This window comes from Berghia stephanieae, chromosome 2 (genome assembly GCF_034508935.2).
Source record: "Berghia stephanieae isolate SIO BIC M18660-M18661 chromosome 2, UCSD_Bste_1.3, whole genome shotgun sequence".
Taxonomy (NCBI): Eukaryota; Metazoa; Mollusca; class Gastropoda; order Nudibranchia; family Aeolidiidae; genus Berghia; species Berghia stephanieae.
In genome coordinates, this window is record NC_088361.1 from 101,613,059 (window position 1) to 101,637,333 (window position 24,275).

The window sequence follows — 24,275 nt, forward strand, 5'->3', positions numbered from 1 at the left end:
AACAACTAATATCAATAATAAGAGGAAGGCAGTTTGCTGGTTAAAGAAAAAAAAACAACAACAAACAAAAACAAAACAAAATACAAAACAAACAAACAAAAACTTAAGCTTTTATATATCCACTAAATGTGCTCAAAGCGTTTTACATGGGGTCCCTAACCAACAGCAACACGTAACATTTAGAACGAGACATGACGTCTGTCAGGCGACATTACATTTGTTTTTCCGACAGAGACAACGCTGTCAATATCCAGATCCTCATTTTACACCTGAGTATGGTGAGAGAATATGAGTGAAAGAACCTTTTCCAAGGACTCAACTACGCCCTGAGCGAGGTTCGAACCCAAGACCTTCCGATCCCAAAGCGAGCGTCATACCGCAAAGACCACAAAAGCCACTTTCCGTCATGTTTCACTCGGACAGTAACACCGCATTGAGACAGCGGGTCACCTCTTTCTTAGAAAATTAAACTTTTAATTATTCACTGTTTTCAATCGGGTTCGCCCCGACGTTCACCTATAAGCAGGTCTAATAACCTAACGCAATGGTGGACTTGATTTAACATGGTTGGAAGTGACAATATTTTGAGTTTGTTTGAGTGTGTTTCCATGACAACAATGAGACCTTGACTATCTCCTTGCCAGGGATTTTCAGAAGCAGTAAAATTCATAATTTCTTTATACAAAACATGCTCCACAACACACTGTTTGTTTTCTTTAAATTTCATGACGTACAAGGGAAATTTGAATAAGAAAAATGTTGGTTGTATCGTAACAAATGTCACGATTTTCCTTTAATTGGTAAGGAGAGGGTAAACAATTTGGGTAGTCAGACCTGTTTATGTGTAGACATTGGGTTGATCGTATCGAGGCCATGGGTGACAAATCATTCTATTTCTATGCCATTCACCCAATCATGAATACAATATTTATTCTTCACGCCCGCCAACCGTTCACGCCACGACCACAAAAAATTGTCACGATTTCTCAAACCCTTTCAAATCCACGAGATGGAATTTCTAAGAACTGTTACAGTCATACCGGTTGTCTCGCACCCTTCTGATATGACACACGCAATCACACACACACACACATAGACACATATATACAATCACACACAATCACACACACACAATCACACACACACAATCACACACACAATCACGCAATCACACACAATCACACACACGCACACACTCTATCACACACACAATCACACACAATCACACACACAATCACACACACGCAATCACACACACAATCACACAATCACACACACACAATCACACACACGCAATCACACAGACAATCACACACACAAACACACACACACAATCACACACACACAATCACACACACACAAACACACACGCAGACACACACACAATCACACACACAATCACAGACACAAACACACACACACACACACACACACACACACATACAGGTGCATTGATTATTATCTGGTTCTCAGAACTGCCTGTGAACTTTAAAAAGTAATAATTAAAAAATCAAAAACAAGGATATTTATAACAGTTTCAAAGAATAATAAAATACGGGACGTTTCCGACTCAAAACCCTTCTGCAGTCAACAAAAAAATGTAACCCATCCTATCAAAATAGTATGCATTATATCGAGAAGAACTTACTTAATCCTGTTCGGGCCTTGAGGCACATAGGGCATCCACCAGACATCTACATAAAAAAAAAGTTGCGGTCAGCTACTTTCGCGGTGTCTGTCTTCCAGGACAGGCCTGGACAGTTTCCTCCGATGAATCCAGTATTCTGGTCTGCTTCTCTGATGTCGCCGGAATTGGATTTATGTCGGGTTTCTGCTTCTGTAATAGCTTGTTTGTTTTTGGGTTTTTTTTTTTTTTGTTGTTGTTATTTTTAAAATTTAGTTTAGGGGATTTCTTTATGGAGTTGGTTGTTAGGTGTACGTTCAAACACCCCCCCCCCCCCCCCCCCCATTCCTAGAGGTCTGATTGATTGCTCTCCGTATGACCTCTCCCCTTTCCTCTCCCGTTGTCGGTCCCAGGTTTGAGATGCCCCCAAGCTCTCCCACCACGACAATGTGACAATCCGTCGTCGGGTCGTGACGTCATGAACTGGGTGTCTCAAAAAATGCGATTTTAAAAAATTTAAGATTCAAGATATGTTTAGGATTTACTTTTCGTCACTTTAAAATATTAAATTCATATTCTACATTAAAGCATCAATTTAACCCAAGTCTCATGAAAAGGGGCTTTAATAAAACAAAAAAAAGACCAAAAAGATATAAATTCATTTGGCTTACCCTAAATCAAACTTACATAGTACCGACTTGAGGTGGGAGGTCACACATATATATGATTATTTTAACTTTGACTTAACTCTTCGACACGTTAACCACATCGACTTAATACTGGCTTGTGGTGGCAGCCACATATTTATGATTATTTTTACTTTGAATTAATTTTTCAACACGTGTACCACGTCGACTTTATACTGGTTTGTGGTCGAAGGTCACAAATTATTCAGCTTTAGAAACATTAGTGTGATGCAGAGTCAGACAATAGAAATTGGGAGAAAATACTAATCAAAATAGACATCTCCTCCTCCTCCTCCACCTCCTCCTCCTCCTCCTCCTCCTCATCATCATCATCATCATCATCATCATTATCGTCGTCGTCGTCATCATCATCATCATCATCATCATCATCATCATCATTATCGTCGTCGTCGTCATCATCATCATCGTCATCATCAACATCATCATCATCATCAGCAGCAGCAGCATAATCATAATAATCATCGTCGTCCACCTACCCCCCCCCCCCCCCCCCCCCCCCCCCCACACACACACTGTTTGCTCCCTCTTTCATCTTCTATTCTTCCCTCCCTCCAGGTTCATTCTACCTTTTCGTTTTCCATGAAATGTTATTGAAATCAAACAGGGGAATAGAACAGCGGGTTGGTTTGTTTGTTTGTAGAATTAATCTCATTTAAAGCCGTCAGAGGTTTTGTTTACACTTTAAACAGTTTTTGTTTCGTTTCATTTCCTTGTTCGCCCATCGAAAATTTTAATCCATCTTTTTAACTCTAAATCTTATTCCGTGGAAATAGTTGATGTTTTCATTACCTTATTTGTATCATGTAATCCTGAACCCATCCATCCATCCATCAATCCATCCATGAATCCATCTATTCATCTATCCATCCATCCATCCATCCATCCATCCATCCATCCATCAATCCATCAAGCCATCTATCCATCTATTCATTTATCTATCCATCCATCCATTCATCTATCCATCCATCAATCTAACCATCAATCCATCAATCCATCAATCTATCCATCCATCCATCCATCAATCCATCAAGCCATATATCCATCTATTCATTTATCTATCCATCCATCCATTCATCTATCCATCCATCAATCTAACCATCAATCCATCAATCCATCAATCTATCCATCCATCCACCCATCCATCTAACCATCTATCCATCTATCCATCCTTCAATAAATCTATCCATCTATCCATCCATCCGTCCGTCCATCCATCCGTCCATCCATCTATCCATCCATCACTCCATCACTCTATTCATCCATCCATCCATCCATCCATCCATCCATCCACCCATCACTCTATTCATCCATCCATCAATCCATCTAGCCATCAATCCATTCATCAATCCACCCATCCATCACTCTATTCATCCATCCATCCATCCATCCATCCATCCATCCATCAATCCATCCATCCATCCATCAATCCATCCATCCATCAATCCATCTATCCATCCATCCATCCATCCATCAATCCATCCATCCACCCATCCATCACTCTATTCATCCATCCATCCATCCATCTATCCATCCATCACTCCATCCATCTATCCATCTATCCATCAATCCATCCATCCATCCATCACTCCATCACTCTATTCATCCATCCATCCATCTATCCATCCATCACTCCATCCATCTATCCATCTATCCATCAATCCACCCATCCATCCATCCATTCATCCATCCATCCATCCATCCATCCACCACTCTATTCATCCACCCATCAATCCATCTAATAACATCTCATAACGCCTTAAAGAAGAAGTGGGTGGAGGGAAATTGAGATGCATAGAGTGTTAAGAATTCCTTTGTTCTGCATTGAACTGGGTCGTGATACCCATTCAGTTTATGTGATATTTTAAGATGGGTTTTCCAGGAAATGCTTTAATAGCAAGATATATCGTATCGTATCGTATCGTTTAAGAGCTAATAGGTTCTAAAAACCTTTCAATGCTCTGTGTGACTGTTATGCATAGATACGATTTATCAACTATATAAATAGTATTCAATGTCAATTCATTGATAATAATATTGAGAATTCAATATCTAATAGATAAATAAATGTCATATTCAATATTCGTAGTATAGTTACTCTATTTATTTGGCATTCATTTGGTATTTCCAACTTGTACATTCGAGAGTTTCAACTGACGAGATATATTGATATTTGAATACACGTACTTAGGATTATTTAGTAATGTAATCAGAAACGTTTGAGATCTGTGGACCAATCGACATCACCAGGTAATGACTTTTGAATCTATTTTTAACCCAATTAATTAGATTTAGAGGATGAAGGATGACATCTGTCGAGAAAAGATTGTCACTGTCACACCCTTTAATCTCCTTCTACATCACCATCATCTTCATCTTCTCCTTCTACACCACCATCATCTTCATCTTCTCCTTCTACATCACCGTCATCTTCATCTTCTCCTTCTACATCACTGTCATCTTCATCTTCTCCTTCTACATCACCGTCATCTTCATCTTCTCCTTCTACATCACCGTCATTTTCATCTCCTCCTTCTACATCACCGTCATCTTCATCTCCTCCTTCTACATCACCGTCATTTTCATCTTCTCCTTCTACATCATCGTCATTTTCATCTTCTCCTTCTACATCACCTCGTCATTTTCATCTTCTCCTTCTACATCACCGTCGTCATTTTCATCTTCTCCTTCTACATCACCGTCGTCATTTTCATCTTCTCCTTCTACATCACCGTCGTCATTTTCATCTTCTCCTTCTACATCACCATCATTTTCATCTTCTCCTTCATCACAATCTTTTTCATTTTCTGCTTCTACATCACCGTCATCTTCATCTTCTCCTTCTACATCACCGTCGTCATTTTCATCTTCTCCTTCTACATCACCTTCATTTTCATCTCCTCCTTCTACATCACCATCATTTTCATCTTCTCCTTCTACATCACCGTCATCTTCATCTTCTCCTTCTATATCACCGTCATTTTCATCTTCTCCTTCTACATCACCGTCGCCATTTTCATCTTCTTCTACATCACCATCATTTTCATCTTCTCCTTCTACATCACCATCATTTTCATCTTCTCCTTCTTCATCACAATCTTTTTCATTTTCTGCTTCTACATCACCGTCATTTTCATCTTCTCCTTCTTCATCACCTTCAATTTTTATCTTCTCCTTCTACATCATCGTCATCTTCATCTTCTCCTTCTACATCACCGTCATCTTCATCTTCTCCTTCTATATCACCGTCATTTTCATCTTCTCCTTCTACATCACCGTCGTCATTTTCATCTTCTCCTTCTACATCACCATCATTTTCATCTTCTCCTTCTACATCACCATCATTTTCATCTTCTCCTTCTACATCACCTTCATTTTCATCTTCTCCTTCTACATCACCTTCATTTTCATCTTCTCCTTCTTCATCACAATCTTTTTCATCTTCTGCTTCTACATCACCATCATTTTCATCTTCTCCTTCTTCATCACAATCATTTTCATCTTCTGCTTCTACATCACCGTCATCATCATCTTCTTCTTCTACATCATCGTCATTTTCATCTTCTCCTTCTACATCACCGTCATCATCATCTTCTCCTTCTACATCACCGTCGTCATTTTCATCTTCTCCTTCTACATCACCGTCATTTTCATCTTCTCCTTCTACATCACCGTCATTTTCATCTTCTCCTTCTTCATCACCATCATCTTCATCTTCTCCTTCTACATCACCATCATTTTCATCTTCTCCTTCTTCATCACCGTCATCTTCATCTTCTTCTTCCTCTATCTTCTTCGTTATCACCATCATTGTCATCACCTTTTTCTTTTTTTCCACCACTTCATCCCCCAACTCCTCTTCCTCCTCCTCCTCCTCCTTCTTCTTCTTCTTCTTCTTCTTCTTCTTCTTCTTCTTCTTCTTCTTCTTCTTCTTCTCCTTTATTCTTCCCTCATCATCTTCTATTTCTTTTCCCATTCCTCCTCGACTTCCTCTCCCTCTCACCCCTTATCCGCCTTCTTCGTTTTCTCATTATCATTATTATTATCATTATTATTATTATCATCATTATTATTGTTTATTATTATTATTATATTATTATTATTATTATTATTATTATTATTATTATATTATTATTATTATATTATTATTATTATTATTATTATTATTATTATATTATTATTTATATTATTATTATTATTATTATTATTATTATTATTATTATTATTATTATTATTATTATTTATTATTATTATTATTATTATTATTATTATTATTATTATTATTATTATTATTATTATCATCATCATCATCATCATCATCATTTTTAAAATTATTATTATTATCATCATTATTTGTTCACGACCCTATATTCAGCATCCTCACTCTTTAAATCTGTAAATTAAACACAAATTCCGTATCTTTGGCTTTTTAATAATTTTAATTGGAAATAATCAACCTCTATTTTTTTATTATTCTGTATCATGTTGTACGGCTATGTGGTCAAGTGGTATGGAGCTTTACAAGAGATCCATGACCAACAGCAACACCTAACATAAAGAATGAGACATGACGTCTGTTCGGCGATAATACAATTTTTTTTTTCCGACAGAGACAACGCTGTTAACAGCCAGGTACTCATTTTACACCTGAGGACGGTTAGAGAATGTGAGTAAAGAGTCTTTTCAAAGGACTCAACAATGCGTCGGGCGAAGCTCGAACCCAGGACCTTCCGATCCGGAAGGGCGTGTCATACCACAAGATCACGACATAACTGCGCGATTTATTATGAGAAAATGGTGTTTTAGATCCTGTTTTCACGTTCTTAAGGCCAGTCAACGCATTCACGAATTCACCCGCGGTGTCCAGGATCCGACGAAGATCTGTATTGTGTCTCGTTGATATGGGCTTGTAATACTGTAGGTTTATATTATCTTCATTATGAATTTGACACCGACCCCACTTCCCTCTTTCCTATAGAAAATTATAACGTCCGTGTTATTTAAAACCACTTCATAACGCTCGTATGTATGTATATATCTATATCTTACAACTGAATAGTCAAAACATTTTTGTATCTAGTCTTAGAGTAGAATTAAATCATATTCAGAGCGTGTTCATCTTTTTCTCAGTTTCGAACTAATTTTGGTTTTGTAGGAAATTGTTCTGCTCAAGATTTTCGCAAGGAATTAAATTATGAATGTGTTTGTTTACAATAATAGGGAATGAGATTAGCGGAAGAGTGGCGTCCCTTGGTTGGACGTCACCCATAGTATGTGACGTCACCGACGGAAAAGTTATTAGAGAGAGAACGGCATGTTGGTTGTGCGCATGCGTCTCTCGTCCTCACCGGTGACGTCACAGAATATGGGTGACGGCCAATCAAGGGACGCTACTCTTCCGCTAATCTCATTCCCTATATGTGTATATCTTGTTGAAAATCGTGTATGAATGATATCGTTGTATGAGATCAATTGGGGCTTGTGTGTCACTTGGAACGAGACATTCGGTCGACATTTTGTCACAGTAAGCACAGCACGTTTTGTAACCCGCTTAGTATTTTTATTTAATAAAATGAAGTTCTTTCTATCGCGTGAAACGGCAATAGCAATTGCATGCTACCCTTTGAATAAGACGCTGGTCTATCGCAAAGCATTTTCCGCTAGATCTAACAGACCCAGCTACCCAATCACTGCTGGTTGGTTGGACAGGGGGTCTTGCTTACTAACTTACTTATCCGAACCAGCGACCACCTGAGCTCTAGCCCTTCGGTCTTGTGCCATGACGTAGAAGTTCGACGTCTTTTGTAGTTGTTCCAGGTGAGCATAAAGTGTGTTACTGATGCTTGGATTTGGTGGGAGGAATGTGCATCTCAGAAGCGAGTTCCTTACTTATCCGAACCAGCCACCACCTGACCTCTAGCCCTTCGGTCTTGTGCCATGACGTAGAAGTTAGACATCTTTTGTAGTTGTTCCAGGTGACCATAAAGTGTGTTACTGATGCTTGGATTTGGTGGGAGGAATGTGCATCTCTCAGGTCTTCAAGAGGTTGACATTCAAGCAAGTGGTGTGTTACTGTTTCATTGGGCAGGGGGTCAGAAAGAATCTCGACTGCACTTGGGATCGATCTCGGTCCCTTTGTATGTGAAGCGAGTGCTCTATCAACTGAACCATCGGATCCCCCATTTTTATTTAATAAAGATTATGAAACGATGCCAAATGTCATGTTTTTCCTATAAATAATGCCTATCAAATATGGCGAAGGGCAGATTTAGTCCTTTTCAAATTGTTTTGTTAAAATAATTTGAGTTTTTATGTAGCGCAGTATCTACTAAATGTGCTCAAAGCGCTTTACATGGGGTCCCTGGCCAACAGCAACATATAACATATAGGACGGGACATGACGCCTGTTAGGCGATGTTACAATTTATTTCGGACAGAGACAACGCTGTTAACGGCCGGGTACTCATTTTACACCTGAGTACGATGAGAGAATGTGAGTAAAGCGTCTTTTCCAAGGACTCAACTATGCGCCGAGCGAGACTCGAACCCAGGTTCTTCCGATCCGAAAGCGAGTGTTATACCGCTCGACCACATAGCCGTTTTGTTGTGATCGTGTTTTGAATGCGAGTTCCTAACAGCTCCATGTTTTCTTCTCCAGAGATATTCAATACTCCATTCTTTAGAACTTCATCTTTTATATAGCGCAATATCCACTAAACGTGCCAAAACGCTTTCCAGACGATCCATAGCCGACAGCAACACTTAACTTGTACGACGAGACATGACGCCTGTTAAGCAACATTATATTTCTTTTTCTTTGTTAACGACCAGCTACTAATTTTACACCTGAGTATGGTGAGAAAATGTGAGTAATGACCCTTTTACAAGGACTCAAATAAGCGCCTCTCTGAGTGGGACTCGAACCCAGGACCTATCGATCCGAAGGCGAGTGTCATACCACTAGACCACATAGCCACACCTCTTTTGAAGTATTCATAATTCCATTTTTATCTTCTATAGAGACATTCATAATTCCATTTTTATCTTCTATAGAGACATTCATAATTCCATTTTTATCTTCTATAGGGACATTCATAATTCCATTTTTATCTTCTATAGGGACATTCATAATTCCATTTTTATCTTCTATAGGGGCATTCATAATTCCATTTTTATCTTCTATAGGGACATTCATAATTCCATTTTTATCTTCTATAGGGACATTCATAATTCCATTTTTATCTTCTATAGGGACATTCATAAATCCATTTTTATCTTCTATAGAGACATTCATAATTCCATTTTTATCTTCTATAGAGACATTCATAATTCCATTTTTATCTTCTAAAGAGACATTCATAATTCCATTTTTATCTTCTATAGGGACATTCATAATTCCATTTTTATCTTCTATAGGGACATTCATAATTCCATTTTTATCTTCGATAGGGACGTTCATAATTCCATTTTTATCTTCTATAGGTACATTCATAATTCCATTTTTATCTTCTATAGAGACATTCATAATTCCATTTTTATCTTCTATAAGGACATTCATAATTTCATTTTTATCTTCTATAGGGACATTCATAACTTCTTTTTTCTTCTTTTCCTTTTTACCAGGCAACTTTCAAGTTACAGAATTGTCACAAAATCACCACCACCACCATCACCACCACGACTTTCACCTTAACCACCCTATCACCAATAACTACGACATCAAACCATGATTTCTCGTGTATTATTTTACATAGATTCTATTTCCAACCGGACATCATGTGAGCTGTGTAGGTGATGGACACCTCGCACCATAATCCCCACAAGCACCACCACCATCGTTTCCACCAACACCACCATTCGATTCATCAAAACCAGCAGCCGTTGATCAAAGCCGTCAAGGACAATAATCTGAGACAAGTAGAGGAACTGTTAAAAACCGGCGTGAGCGCCGATACACGGGACCTAGATGGGCACACCTCCCTCTACTGGGCATGTTGCCGAGGCCATGATGACGTTTGCTACCGTCTGCTACGAAGCGGATGTGACGTCACTGCCAAGGGAAAGGCGGGAACCACCGCTTTGATGGCATGTTCTGACAACGGCAATGAGATGTGTCTGCAATTGTTGTTAAAACATCCGTAAGTAGTTAGTTTAACAAAAACTCCATGTCCGAAACTGCCACTTATCATCATCATCATCATCATCATCATCATCATCATCATCATCATCATCATCATCATCATCATCATCATCATCATTGCCTTTTTCACCCTGGGTCAGGGTATAGGCCACAGGCAAACAGCCTCCATCCTTCTCTATCCCGAGCTAACTTTTTTAAAATCTCATTCCAGGTTTTACCACTTCTCTGTATATCAGCTTCTTTAATTCTTCTCCATGTTCCTCGTGGCCTTCCTTTCGGCTTTGTCTGTTGTCCTTCATAAATTCTGCCACTCATACCGATTTCAAATCTTTTTAGTAGGGGGAATTAGGCTAAAACGTGCAAATTCGGGTTGAAAGTATGACATGTTGCATACAGGTTACCAAGACCCATTCAAATCCCATCTGCTATAGAACCACTCTGGCAATCAATCATAACGTTTCGGTTTAAATCCTTAAATTTTCCATATTAAAGCTATATTAAACAAGGGAAATAACTGCGTAAATACATATATTTTCTTCATATTCATGGGAATTAGGCTAAACTGTGCACATTGGGATGGAAAGTGGCATCCAGGTGGCTCAGACCCAAATCAATAGAATACCAACGCCCCCAATTCAGTGTTATGGTTTGGTTGGATTCAAAGTAAAATGTTGCCAAATATGGAAATGTGAATTACATATCAATTTATAAACTAACGGTCTCCTGCCTTAAAGGTCCGTTTCATTTATCTGAAATATATCAAAAATTATATAAATATATATATGTGTGTGTGTGTGTGTGTGTGTGTGTGTGTGTGTGCGGCTATGTGGTCTAGTGGTATGACACTCGCTTTCGGATCTGAAGGTCCTGGGTTCGGATAGTTGAGTCATAGTTGAGTCCTTGGAAAAGGCTCTTTACTCACATTCTCTCACCGTACTCAGGTGTAAAATGAGTACCTGGCCGTTAACAGCGTTGCCTTTGTCCGAAAAATTGTAATATCGCCTAACAGGCGTCATGTCCCGTCCTACATGTTAAATGTTGCTGTTGACCAGGGACCCCTTGTAAAGCGCTTTGAGCACATTTAGTGGATATTGCGCTATATAAAAGCTCTTTTTTAAATATATATATATATAAACATGGACATATCATTCGGACATATTAATAAATTGAAGCGGTGTGTAATATACAAAAAATGTTATGGAGCCAAATTCACCTAATAAAATTCTGTTTACAATTATCACCTTGCAGGGTCCCAGGTTTGAGAATTTTTTCCAAGACGAAAGTAATTTAAATCGATCAATTTTTGAAGGACACATTTTCTGGCCATTAAAAAAATAGGTAGACCTTGGAGTACCAAACGCCATTTTCCAAAACGATACTGTTGTGGGCGGTAGGTCGCCTTTAGTCGTGACCCATCGCCACAAAACGTATTACATTGAGATGAACTGGATCCTACCGAGTCAAATAAAAGTACTCTTCAACAGTCGTAACGTCACTTCCTTCCTAATGACGCATGGTAACTTAGTAACACTAGCTCTAAACTATCGGAACAATGGCGGACGCCCCAATGAAATATTTCTCCGGCGAGCATAAAAGCGTATCCAGAGGAAAAAACCCCATCAATTTGATCATGTTTTGACTTTTACACATTCTGATCACAAGGCATATGAAAAGGGAATGAAAAGTTCTAGCCAGCATGAAGAATGAAAAATAATGATTTTCTTTGTTTAGAACCAAGATGGCCGCCGTTGCCGGGCGGCGTGACATCAGACTACTGAATCCTATTAAACTGGAAAATAAATGAAATTTTGTTGTTTTTGTTTTGTTTTGTTGGGGGGGGGGGGGGGGGGGGGTGTCTGTGTGTGTGTTGCTTTTTGGCTTCTCGCGAGAACGTGTTAGAATCCATCGAGTACCGTAGGATCTTGAAATAATATTTATCACATTGAATTTATGTCTACCTTCATTCCTCCCGATCTCAGGCTCACCACATTGGATGACATCAGCGACAGAGGAGACACGGCTCTACACATGGCGGCCTACCGAGGTCTCCGAACTATTGCCGCGCTACTGTGTCAGGCGGGTGCTAACCTGAGACTTCGCAATGTCAACGGCCAGACTCCCCTAGATGTGGCTTTCGTTGAGAATCACAAAGAATGCTTTAATTTCCTGAAGGACTTTGACCAAAGTAAGACGTTTGTGTGTGTTTTTGGTATACTGGAAAGACGACACCCGTAGATCGTAGGTTCGAGTCCCGCAACAGGCGTGGTATATGTAAATCCTTGAGAAACGCGCTTTACTCACATTTTATCAAGACACTCTGGTGTAAAAGGAGTACCATGCCAGTGACAGAATTGTCTGTTTCATAAAAGAAATGATAAAAGCTCCTTGCAGGTGTCAGGTCCCCTCCTACATGTCCAGTATTGCTGTTCGCTGAATGTCTCTTGTCAAGTGCTTTGGACGCATTGATTGGGACTTGCTCTGTAAAACATTTCAGTTTTGAGGTACAGGTGTGAAATCTCACGCTCCTCCACCACTGGAGTTGACCCCCCCCCCCCCCCCAATCCACCAATTGTTTTGACATACCACACATTCCTTCCGAATCCAATCCACTCCAATCCAATCCAATCCACTCCAATCCAATCCAATCCAATCCAATCCAATCCACTCCAATCCAATCCATTCCAATCCAATCCAATCCAATCCAATCCATTCCAATCCATTCCAATCCAATCCAATCCAACCGATCCAATCCATTCCAATCCAATCCAATCCAATCCAATCCAATCCTATCCATTCCAATCCAATCCAATCCAATCCAATCCAATCCAATCCAACCCAATCAAATCCAATCCAATCCAATCCAATTAATACAATCCAATCCAATCCAATTAAATCATATCAAAATCCAACCCAATCCAATCCAATCCAATCCATTCCAATCCAATCCAATCCAATCCAATCAAATCAAATCCAACCCAATCCAATCCAACCCAATCCAATCCAATCCAATCCAACCCAATCCAATCCAACCCAATCCAATCCAATCCAATCCAACCCAATCCAATCCAATCCATTCCAATCCAACCCAACCCAACCCAATCCAATCCAACCCAATCCAATCAAATCCAACCCAATCAAATCCAATCCAATCGAACCCAATCCAATCCAATCCAATCCAATCAAATCAAATCCAACCCAATCCAATCCAACCCAATCCAATCCAACCCAACCCAACCCAATCCAATCCAATCCAATCCAACCCAATCCAATCCAATCCAACCCAATCCAATCCAACCCAATCCAATCCAATCCAACCCAATCCAATCCAATCCAATCCAATCCAATCCAATCCAATCCAACCCAACCCAATCCAATCCAATCCAATCCAATCTAATCCAATCCAATCCATTCCAGACCAATCCAATCTATATCCAATCCATTCGATTCTGTTCCAGCTTCACCATTGAAGAAAAACGAGAGACGCCCCGGCTACTCCTGTCTTATTCTCAAATAGACCTTAAATCCCCTGTAAGGATTTTTAACCGATCGAATTCATCATTTCTTTACGCAAACTGGACAGGATGATTTGTGTTTGTGTGTGTGTGTGTGTGTGTGTGTTTGTGTGTGTGTTTGTGTGTTTGTGTGTGTCTGTGTGAAGTGGAGGGGAGTGGGAAAAGGCTTAGGTGCTCCAGGGTTTAATGCGGTCCAATCCGACCCAATCTCATTCAGTTACAATACAACCCAACTCAATAGTCCAATCCAATCCTATCCATTCCAGTTCAATCCAGTCCAACCATCCCAATCCAATTCAACCAATCCTTTTCAATCTAATCCAACATTTTGAATCTAATCCAATCCTATCCAATCCATTCCCAGATAACCAAATATCGATACCTGGACCACATGCGTCACCTCCGCAAAGAACCAGCTCTCCTTCCACAAGTATCTCCACGCCTTACCCCCAACACGATGAACGTTCAAACCTCGGCTCTCCGCATCTCTTCAAAATGAAAATATTTGAGAACAAAAACACCACAGTATCTCGGAACGCAGACGATGAGCATCTGTTGTCTTCTGATTCAGCTCTTGGCCTTTCCGTCCATTCATCAATCGACTCATCACAATTTGTTTCTCCTGATGGTACTGAACCAACTTCTCTTCCCTCCGACGTGGCCTATCCGCCTCGTATCCAAACTCGACCAGGAAACAGAGATTCTAACGAATTTCACACTAGCGTTTCAAATGTGTTTATATCTAACTTACATTCGCCTGTAGAGATGGACGAACGGCCTTTCTTCAAAATGGATTATTTGAATCCCCACGCATGGTCTTCCCACCAGTCTCAACCCCAAAGCAACCAGCACATCGTGTCAAGCCATCACAATTTAATAGGATCCCCAACCAAGAGCAACACGTCAACGAGTCAAAAGCTCAAACCTTTGAGTCAATTCGAATCGATTGGATATCATAGCTCTGTTGTCGACAGGGAGAAATATCCTGTCGATCGTACAAACCATTTCGATTCTTTTTCCACTCCATGTCCAATTTCATCAAGCCCGAGCATTGACACTGTATCATACCCACCGTCTTTCACCCATCCCACTTCTGTCGAGGATATTAGTGGACCTCCCGCCATTTCTTATTCGCCAGCATTGGAACACGATCACGTGAAGACTATTTATAGTAACGCAATTCCAAATACCTCAACTCCCGTAGTATTGTCGTCGTCGTCGACTAAGTGTAAATATCCCATTAATGACTTGTCATCGAGACATAAAAGCTTTGAAGTGAATGGCGGGGACACGGCGCAGTATAATATTGTTGTTGATAAATCAGAAACGTTCCAGAAATATTCCCCCAATATCCATTCAGCTGAAACGTCTTTCAAAATTCAAAACACAAAACAAGAATTAGCCTTTGAAAAAACTGAAATACTTCCTGGTTTGAATATCTCTTCCTTCTTGACAAATCTCCAAATGAAAGTTTTAACATTGGAAGAGTCTCTGGACACAGAAAAATCGTTAAACACTAAATTACAGAGTGATAACAAAAATCTTAGGGAAGAAAATGAGGATTTAAAGAATATTATTGAGGAGTTGACTCATAAATTATCAAAACTTTCGTGATAAAGGAAGCCTGCGAATCAAGTCATCTATAACAATGACAATTGCATTGATAGCATTCATCGCCTCCCGACCATAATCGGTCAAATTTAGTTAGGTTTATCTGAAAGCTGACAAACACAAAGACCCATTCTGCTGTTTTATTAAAGAACATAGTGTGTGCTATTTAGTAAACATTGCATATCTACTGTGTATTTAAAAACAACGGCGGCATTGTGAGCTGAACTTGTTTGATAATCACAGAGGGGATTTTGGAAAACTGTTTTACAAATTGACTGGAATGTGATGATTTAAACACTAATAAACAAACCAATGACAATGTATAGAATAGATATACTTACCTAATAGGGAATGAGATTAGCGGAAGAGTAGCGTCCCTTGATTGGACGTCACCTTACAGAGAGAACGTCAAAATGGTTTTGCGCATGCGTCTCTCTCGTTCTACCTTCCTGTCAAGTGTCTCATGCCGCACAATCAACATGACGTTCTCTCTCTAATAACTTTTCCGCTCGTGACTTCCAATCAAGGGACGCTACTCTTCCGCTAATCTCATTCCCTTTTAAGAATATGATTGGAACCACAAACCATTCTGTATGAATAATCAATAAAGGCAATCTATTAATAGATTTAAAAATCGTACTTTATAATAAGATGACTATGAATTATAACCATATATAACTGGGTGAGAAATGCGACAAAATATTGTATTTAAAACGCTAATTTCTTTTAAAATAAATGTACCAGATAGAGAAATAAAATTTTAAAATTCAGAATCAGTTTTGAAGTAAGTGAACACAAAACCAATTATGAAATTACGACAACTGATTGCGTAGAACTAATTGTCTTCAGAGATATCTCTCTCGGCCGTCTATATGGAATTTAGTAATGTATTTATATGTCCTTATTGTTTTTTGTCGTTGGCTGAAGAAGGGTTTTGAGCTCGAAACGTTCCGTGTTTGGTATTTTGTTCTTTTTTGAAGCTGTTCTATTCATTTTTTGTTTTTTTTACTTTTCACAGTCCACAGATTCTCGCAGCCTCGTGTCACTTAAAGCCCCAGCCTACGAAGTGTCGGATATGTGAATGTTTTGACGTAGGAAAGGGGGGGGGGGGGGGGGGCGTTCGATCGGTAGATGGGGGTGGGTGTCTGTCAGAACGTGTTGTGGTGCGGTTGGCCCCTGTCAAGTGTTTTGAACACATTTAGTGTATACTGCGCAATATAAGTTTTCAAGTTCTTTTTCTTTAGGATATTTGTCACTCTTGTAACCCACCATTGCAATTCCGTTAGACTCGAGGTGATTGAGTTACTCAAATCGGAATTTATCATCAAAAATTTAAATTGATTTTACATGTCATGATTAAGTATTTTGAGGATAATATTATGATTTCTTAAAATTACAAAAACTAAAATATCATTTTTTTTTTCGTTAATTTTAACTTTGATATAACTTTTTGCCATAGACAAACGTCCTGTTCAAAGAGTAGCAAGTAATTGCTATTGCCCGTTTCACACCATAGAAACCGGGATCAACTTCGCTCGGCCCCATGGGCTTAATAGCTCTGAAGCGACATGCAATTATTGGCAGGTCGGATAACCCATTTCATTATGGGCTCATTGTTGTAATGGAAATCACAAAAATTCACGCAAAATATCATCCATTACAACAATGTTAAACTAGGCCCATAATTGCGTTCGGATGTCAGACCTGCATATATGTAAACGTCGGTCTGAAGGATTACCGTTTAGAGACGATGCGTCACAAAATTGTAGCCCCAAAACTTGCCAAGAATATTTCATTTATTCCCCACATGAATAATAATAAAAAGTCTGATTTGAATGTGTATTTGATTCCTGTATCAGGCCTATGACCTTTTGGCTGAGCCCCAATCAGTCCATGCCTCTTATCACCCGGATGCAAATAAGATAAAAATAGATTAGGGGAAATAATTCCGTCGTACAATAAGTACCCAGTCAACTTCAGTAAGTATGTGTGTGTCCTTAAAGTTATATCATTTATTGGTGACCGGTTACTGAGATAAGCTGTTCAGTGACGTCACCTGGCTCTTTGTTACTGTTATTAAACAGTCTTTTGGGTGATTCGTTCTCACTAAATTATATCTATCAGACTATAATATACGTTTAAGGTAACACATATATCGTCTCGCGTGAACGTTTATAGTCTGGTTAATACAGTTTAGTGAGAGTTACTCATAAACGTGGATGGCAAAAAGCAATAACAAAGACTTGAGTGACGTCATCTTCGTTCTATCTATAAATGTTCAAGGTTACAAATAGTTTTGTGTGTCGGTACGTTTTGTCCGCCTGGTTGGCGGATGTTGTGAGCTCTTTAGATAAAGGCATTGCATCAATGAAATGAATAATAATGACGTAACTCAGCTTTGATGTTGAAAAGAAAGGAAAAGGGTGGGGGGGGGGGGGGGGGGGGCAGCGTGGCTCAACGATACGGTCTTTGCTTCCTACCGGAAAGGTACCGAGTTCGATCACCTGCTGCTGCGCTGTGTGGCTTTCAGCAAATCACCTCGACCCAGAGAAAAATTTCCCAATGGGATAAATAAAGGGATTTCTATTTTTTATTTTTATTTTATTCTTTTGTTTTTTGTTTTTTGCCCGGCAGTTCGGTGATTCGGTCTCACTAACGTCCCTCGGGCATTGAACCTAAACGGTTGTTTCGTCACTTCCGTTCATCGACTGCAATCTTCGTACAGATTTAAGGAAAGTGTAAGGTAGCCTTTGTTAACTTATAGGTAGTATGCACTTGACTAATAAGCTCACAACATTGCCACCCGGAAGTCTAACTTAACGGACCAACACACAAAACCATGTGTAACCTTGAACGTTCATAGTCTGATTAATACAGTTTAATGAGAATTACTCATCAACACGGATGGCAAAAAGCAATAACAAAGAATTGAGTGACGTCATCTTCGTTCTATCTATAGCCTGAAATGGGCCAAAAACGTACGCCAAAAGACAAGGCCAGAACACCAAAAGAATCGTGATTTGTATTCAACAGTTCAACCAATGGGATCACTTGTTTCCTTGACCACTACTAAAGGCAACTCACTTACCGGTCCACAAACCGAAACATGACGTCAAAATGTGGGTCATAGTGTCAGGCTATACGTTAACGATGTCTCCGTTCGGAGAGGGAAGTCTGTCGGTTAGACTGATTTCCAAGTTAGACCGTAGCCATCGTTCACAAAAATGCCCGACACTAGAACCGTGGCCTTCGTAAAGTTATGGCCTGACACTGACCAAAAAACGACGTCAAAATGCCAGTCTTTTGCCACAAAAAAAAAAAAACAAATCGTGAGTTGTATTCAATAGTTCAACCAATGAAATAACTTGTTTCCATGAGCTCTACTAACGACAACTCACTAGGCGGTGCAAAAACCAAAAAATGACGTCAAAAGGCCAGTCTTTTTGGATTTCAGTGTCAGGCTATATCATAACGATGGCTACGCTACAACCCAGATAGACTTGTCTGTCGACGTCATTTTGTAGTTATTTGCAGCGCCTAGTGAGTTGTTGTTAGTAGAGCTCAAGGAAACAAGTGATTCTATTGGCTGAACTATTGAATACAACTCAGGATTTGTTTTCTTTTGTGGTCCAAGACTTGTCTTTTGACGTCACATTTTTGTCAGTGTCAGGCCATCTTTAACTTATAGCCTGACACTAGAAACGTAGCCATCGTTAACTTATAGCCTGACACTAGAACCGTAGCCATCGTTAACTTATAGCCTGACACTAGAACAGTAGCCATCGTTAACTTATAGCCTGACACTAGAACAGTAGCCATCGTTAACTTATAATAATAATAATAATAATAATAATAATAATAATAATAATAATAATAATAATAATAATAATAATAATAATGATAATAATCATAATGATAATAAGCATATTTATATAGCGCCTTTCGTCGAAACCTCAAAGCGCTTTTTAAAAATAATTCAACCAAGGTATCAAAACAATTAAGTGCATAAAAGGGCATCAATACATCATCAATATAAATGTCACATACAATACATTTAAAATTCAATTAAGTAAATATTTCCTGAAAAGATCTGTTTTCAGGGCTTTTTTGAAAATGTCTATTGAGCTCGAGAATCTCACAGATTGAGGGAGATCATTCCAAATCGTGGGTCCGAATTTCATAAGAGACCTATCACCAAAATACTTCAGTTTAGTTTTAGGAGATGCTAACAATTTTGAATCGTGGGATCTAAGATTTCTCAGAGGTACGTATGGTTGGAGTTAGTGTTGTAACACACGTAATTGTGTGTTACCTTAAACGGTTACAGTCTGATTGATAGAATTTAGTGAGTACTCATAAAACGGCAGACTGAAATCAATAACAAAGAACTGTGTGACGTCAACAACTTCGTTCATTGATAATGGAAATAGGCTAAATCAAAGACAAAACAGTAGTAAAAATAAAAATGTAAAAAAAATAAAAATAAAACATAAATTCCCTTTATTCATCCCTAAGGGGAATTTTTTTCTTTCTTGTCTATTCCAAGGGAAGACTGGAATAACCCAGGCATCAGCCGCAGTTCAACGCCACAAAGTGAGCTAGGGCTAGGTCACTTACTCAAGGCCATACAGCACGACAAGTAGTCGAACTCGATACCTTTCAGGTACGAAGCAAAGACCATACCGCTGAGCCACGCTATCCCATTCTATAATATATTCATTATTCATTTATTACATTGTGATAAGCATATTATATTGATGCATGAAACCGTTCTTAGTGATATCGATGGTTTATAGAGATTATCATAAATCAGCCTCTTTAACAAAAAAAAACTGTATATAATAATTATTATTGCTTTGTTTTATAATGAATAAATATCATAAACAATGCACGTCATCTTGTTACGTTATATCATTTTTTCATTATTATTCTAATTTTGGCCTACGAAAAAAAAACACGTTTTTACAAATTTGGCCAGAAACTCAACCTTCAAATATCAGTCGATTAAAATGACCTTCATCTTGTTAAAAGCTCTCAAACCTGGGACTTCATTAAATATTTAAGGAAGTCCCAAGTTTGAGAATTGTTGCCAAGATGAGATTCCTTTTTATCGATTGGTAGTTGAAGGGCGAGTTTCTGACCAAACTTTAATAACGTGTTGGTTTGTAAAGCGCTTTGAGCACATTTAGTGGATAATGCGCCATATAAGAGCTCTTTTTTAAAGAGCAGAAAATCTCCAGCAATTTGACATAACCTTTAATTCTATGGCACCACTGTCATTTTTTGGCCTTTGGGAGAAGAGCCGTATATACGCCTAGATGGCGGCAAACCATCTGTTTCACTTGGGTTGGGGGGGGGGGGGGGGGGTGATTGTGCGCATCTGTGCGACTAAGTGTCTGGGTCTATGTGGCCCCGACGGACCAGGAGGTTTGGAGTTCCACTCCAGTTTTGACTCTTGTGTTTCGTATGTCTCCTACCTGTAAGGGACGCTAGTTTTACAGAACCCAGTGTGTGTGTGTGTGTGTGTGTCTGTGTGTGTGTCGAAGGGGGGGGGGGGGGGGGGTTAGGGTTTTAACATCTCGCATCCCATTCTTGGCGTTTTTAAGTTAGCATTTAGCCCATTCTTAAGGTATTTAGGGTAACATTTAGCCCATTCTTGGGATTTTTAGGATAACATTTAGCCCATTCTTGGGATTTTTAGGATAACATTTAGCCCATTCTTGGGATTTTTAGGATAACATTTAGCCCATTTTTTGGATTTTTAGGATAACATTTAGCCCATTCTTGGGATTTTTAGGATAACATTTAGCCCATTCTTGGGATTTTTAGGTTAACATTTAGCGGCATTTTTTGAGCTGGCAGATGGGGATCATACAGTCGGCACAATTCCAATCAGCTGTTGAGCGTCCTTTCGAGACTAGATTTTTATTCACCCCAAATACTGGAGCATACTCAATGTCTCAATCGTTTCTGTGTTACATGTTTGTGTTGAGAATATTGGCCATTAAGTTTAAATGCTGGCCAACTAACTTCTCCGCGTTTCTGTGTGTTGAACCCGTGACCTCAAGAAGTCGTGGAGAAGTGGTTCTCGATAGACTAGAATTTGAAGCGATTTTTTTTGGGTCACAATAGAGTCACGATCTCCCCGATCTCATACCATTAAGGTCACGGGTTCGAGCCCCCATCGCCGACTCGACGTTTTTTATCTCTGTTGTCGTCTGGCACTTTCCTACTCACATCATTTCTTGTTGTTACCTTTCTAGACGAACAGTCTTAACAATATCCGCCACTGCCCTGGTACTCATTCTCACCTGAGTCAAATAGGGTAATGCAAATATGTGTGTTAATTGCTCTACCCAAGAACAGGACGTCGGGGTCAGAATTTTCAACGATCAGTGTCACCCATCCGACTGCTGGCCATGCATAACATTGCTTGACTTTGTGCGAAGTCGAAAAGCCGAAATGCTAAGCCATCGAGCCATAATTTCTTTCTTGTCAAGTTATTTCGACATTTTCCATCCAAATCCTTTTAATTCCATTATGGAGTGACATTTATCTACACTGGTTTACCCGTGGTTCCCACCCAGATCACGTGACAGACCATTTTATTTCCTGATTAGAATCAGGAAAACCCTCCTTACGATCTACTTCCTCAAAGGGAACCAGACGTGCTGTTGTCAATTTAAAAGAAACTAACTCAAGAATAACACACATTGAAACATTTGGCCAGAAAACTCGTCCTTCAAATATCAATCAATTTAACTTACCCTCATTTTAGCAAAAAGTTTTGAGAATTTTTGCCGAGCTTTTGACCACATTCTTAGATACATATTTTTTCAGAGTACAGGAGTTAATTTGTTAATAAATGCCATTCCTAAAATAGTTCATACCCTTTGACCTTTACCTCACTCAAGCCTAAGACTCCTTCCGCAATAGGACAAAACTGTCCCGGGACAAATTTGTCCTGTCCCACTGGAGAAAACTTCTATTCAAGGGGGTTCCGCACTAGGACAGGACTGTCCCAGGACACACCTGCGCGAATGCATTATTTTTTTTTTTTTACAAGATTCAAAAGTTTATTTGTAGGCAATTGCAACTCTAATAATTCACATTTTATGAATCAACATAAGATACGACATGGCGATAATGATTTTTTTACACTGTACAAGGGATTTGTTTACATAAGATTTATATAATCATGAAATATTCTTATAGCAAGAGTAATATTATTGCTACTACTACTGCTACTACTACTACCACTACTACTACTACTACTACTACTACTACTACTACTACTACTACTACTACTACTACTACTACTACATACTACCACTACACTACTACTATACTACTACTACTTTCTACTAACTACTACTACTACTACTACTACTATACTACTACTACTACTACTACTATCTACTACTACTACTACTACACTACATACTACTACTACTACTCTACTCCTACTACTACTACTACTACTACTACTACTACTACTACTACTACTACTACTACTATTGTTATTATTATGACTACTACATCTACAACAACAACAACAACTACTACTACTACTACTACTACTACTACTACTACTACTACTACTACTAGTAGTAGTAGTAGTAGTAGTAGTAGTAGTAGTAGTAGTAGTTGTAGTAGTAGTAATGGATGAAATAGAGGTTGCATATTTCTGTGCTTTACTACGTGGGAAAAAAAAGACAAATTGAAAGAGAAAACAATATTGGGTGCATCCTTTAATGACCCAAAGATTGCTCAAGGGTCAATTCCGTAGACTCTATGGTGATCTCCGATCTTATCTTAAAATGACTTTCTTGGAATCACCTCATTTTACCCAGGTGCAAATGAGTACCAGTTCGCTGATGAAAGTAATCTTTGACGGACTAGCATCATTCAAGAGGATAATGGAAAGTCAGCATGCTTCGTACCCGAAAGGCATCAGTTGAGTAAGTCACCTCGCTTAGCTCAATTTGCGGCGCTGCACTGCGGTTGACGCCTGGGTTATACCTCGTCCTAGCTAAATTTTCGGCGCTGCATTACGCCTGGGTTATTCCAGTCTTCCCTTGGAATAGACCCTCGAGAAAAATTTCCCCTATGGGATGAAAAAGGGAATTTTATTTTTTTAAAAGTTTAAACTGTTATCTGTCTGCTCAACGCCACAGAAACATGGATAAGTTCCGGATTTATAAGCTTAGGAGGCAAGATGGCCCATGGTTAGCGCGTTGTACTCTGGACTCAGAGGTTCTGTGTTCGATTCCGACCGAAGCATAGACTTCAGACTAGCGTCCTGTTCAAAGGTTTTCAAACAAATACGTTAATTGTCCGCTTCACGCTATTGAAACCGGAATAACTCCTGCACCATTGGCTACAAGGCTCTAAAGGACTTAATTTGTTTTACAATGAGTCCAAGTGGCTCAGAAGGACTTACTTAAAACTATTTTCATTGAGAATTCCCGAAATAAATAACGATAAAGATAATTGATCCCACAAGTTACCGAATAGATGTGCGACCGGTTTTAGACACGTTACTGCTGTCACAAAGTGTGACACTTCTTAAATTATATTTATAAACATACCTTTTTAAATTGCCGAAAATATTTATGTTGCTATGCCTTCTGTACGTGGTTTCATCACATATAATTATTTTTTGAATTGTTCTTGCTTTTTTA

At 39.1% G+C, this 24,275-nt stretch overlaps 2 protein-coding genes across 10 annotated transcripts in view; one reads left to right on the top strand and one right to left on the bottom strand.

The window, feature by feature from the left end:
* The window catches only part of LOC144966069 (uncharacterized), a 40,211-nt gene extending 23,847 nt beyond the window's left edge, over positions 1-16,364 (top strand). For 5 of the 9 annotated variants that reach the window (XM_078902109.1, XM_078902111.1, XM_078902114.1 and 2 more), the window contains exons 2-4: positions 9,952-10,466; positions 12,448-12,653; positions 14,345-16,364. In XM_078902109.1, coding sequence (XP_078758235.1) covers positions 10,123-10,466; positions 12,448-12,653; positions 14,345-15,594 — 1,800 coding nt within the window. In that variant the 5' untranslated portion in view covers positions 9,952-10,122 and the 3' untranslated portion in view covers positions 15,595-16,364. Of the gene's footprint in view, positions 1-4,259; positions 4,579-7,685; positions 7,853-9,951; positions 10,467-12,447; positions 12,654-14,344 lie in introns of those variants that run through there. The other 4 variants (XM_078902117.1, XM_078902110.1, XM_078902113.1 and 1 more) reach the window with 4 other exon arrangements.
* On the bottom strand, positions 5,486-6,136 carry LOC144964070 (uncharacterized). The gene is made up of 2 exons (XM_078898009.1): positions 5,848-6,136; positions 5,486-5,745 (listed from the first exon to the last, which is right to left on the bottom strand). The coding sequence occupies exons 1-2, from the start codon at positions 6,134-6,136 to the stop codon at positions 5,486-5,488; spliced, it is 549 nt and encodes a 182-aa protein (XP_078754135.1).
* Positions 16,365-24,275: the final 7,911 nt, after the last annotated feature.

Bases quoted from the DNA above. Each gene is read 5' to 3' on its own strand.
- LOC144964070 (XM_078898009.1), bottom strand. From the start codon at position 6,136: ATGGTGATAACGAAGAAGATAGAGGAAGAAGAAGATGAAGATGACGGT. The intron at 5,746-5,847 runs GTGATGTAGAAG...GTGATGAAGAAG, and splicing joins AGAAGAAGATGATGATGACG to GAGAAGATGAAAATGAAGGT.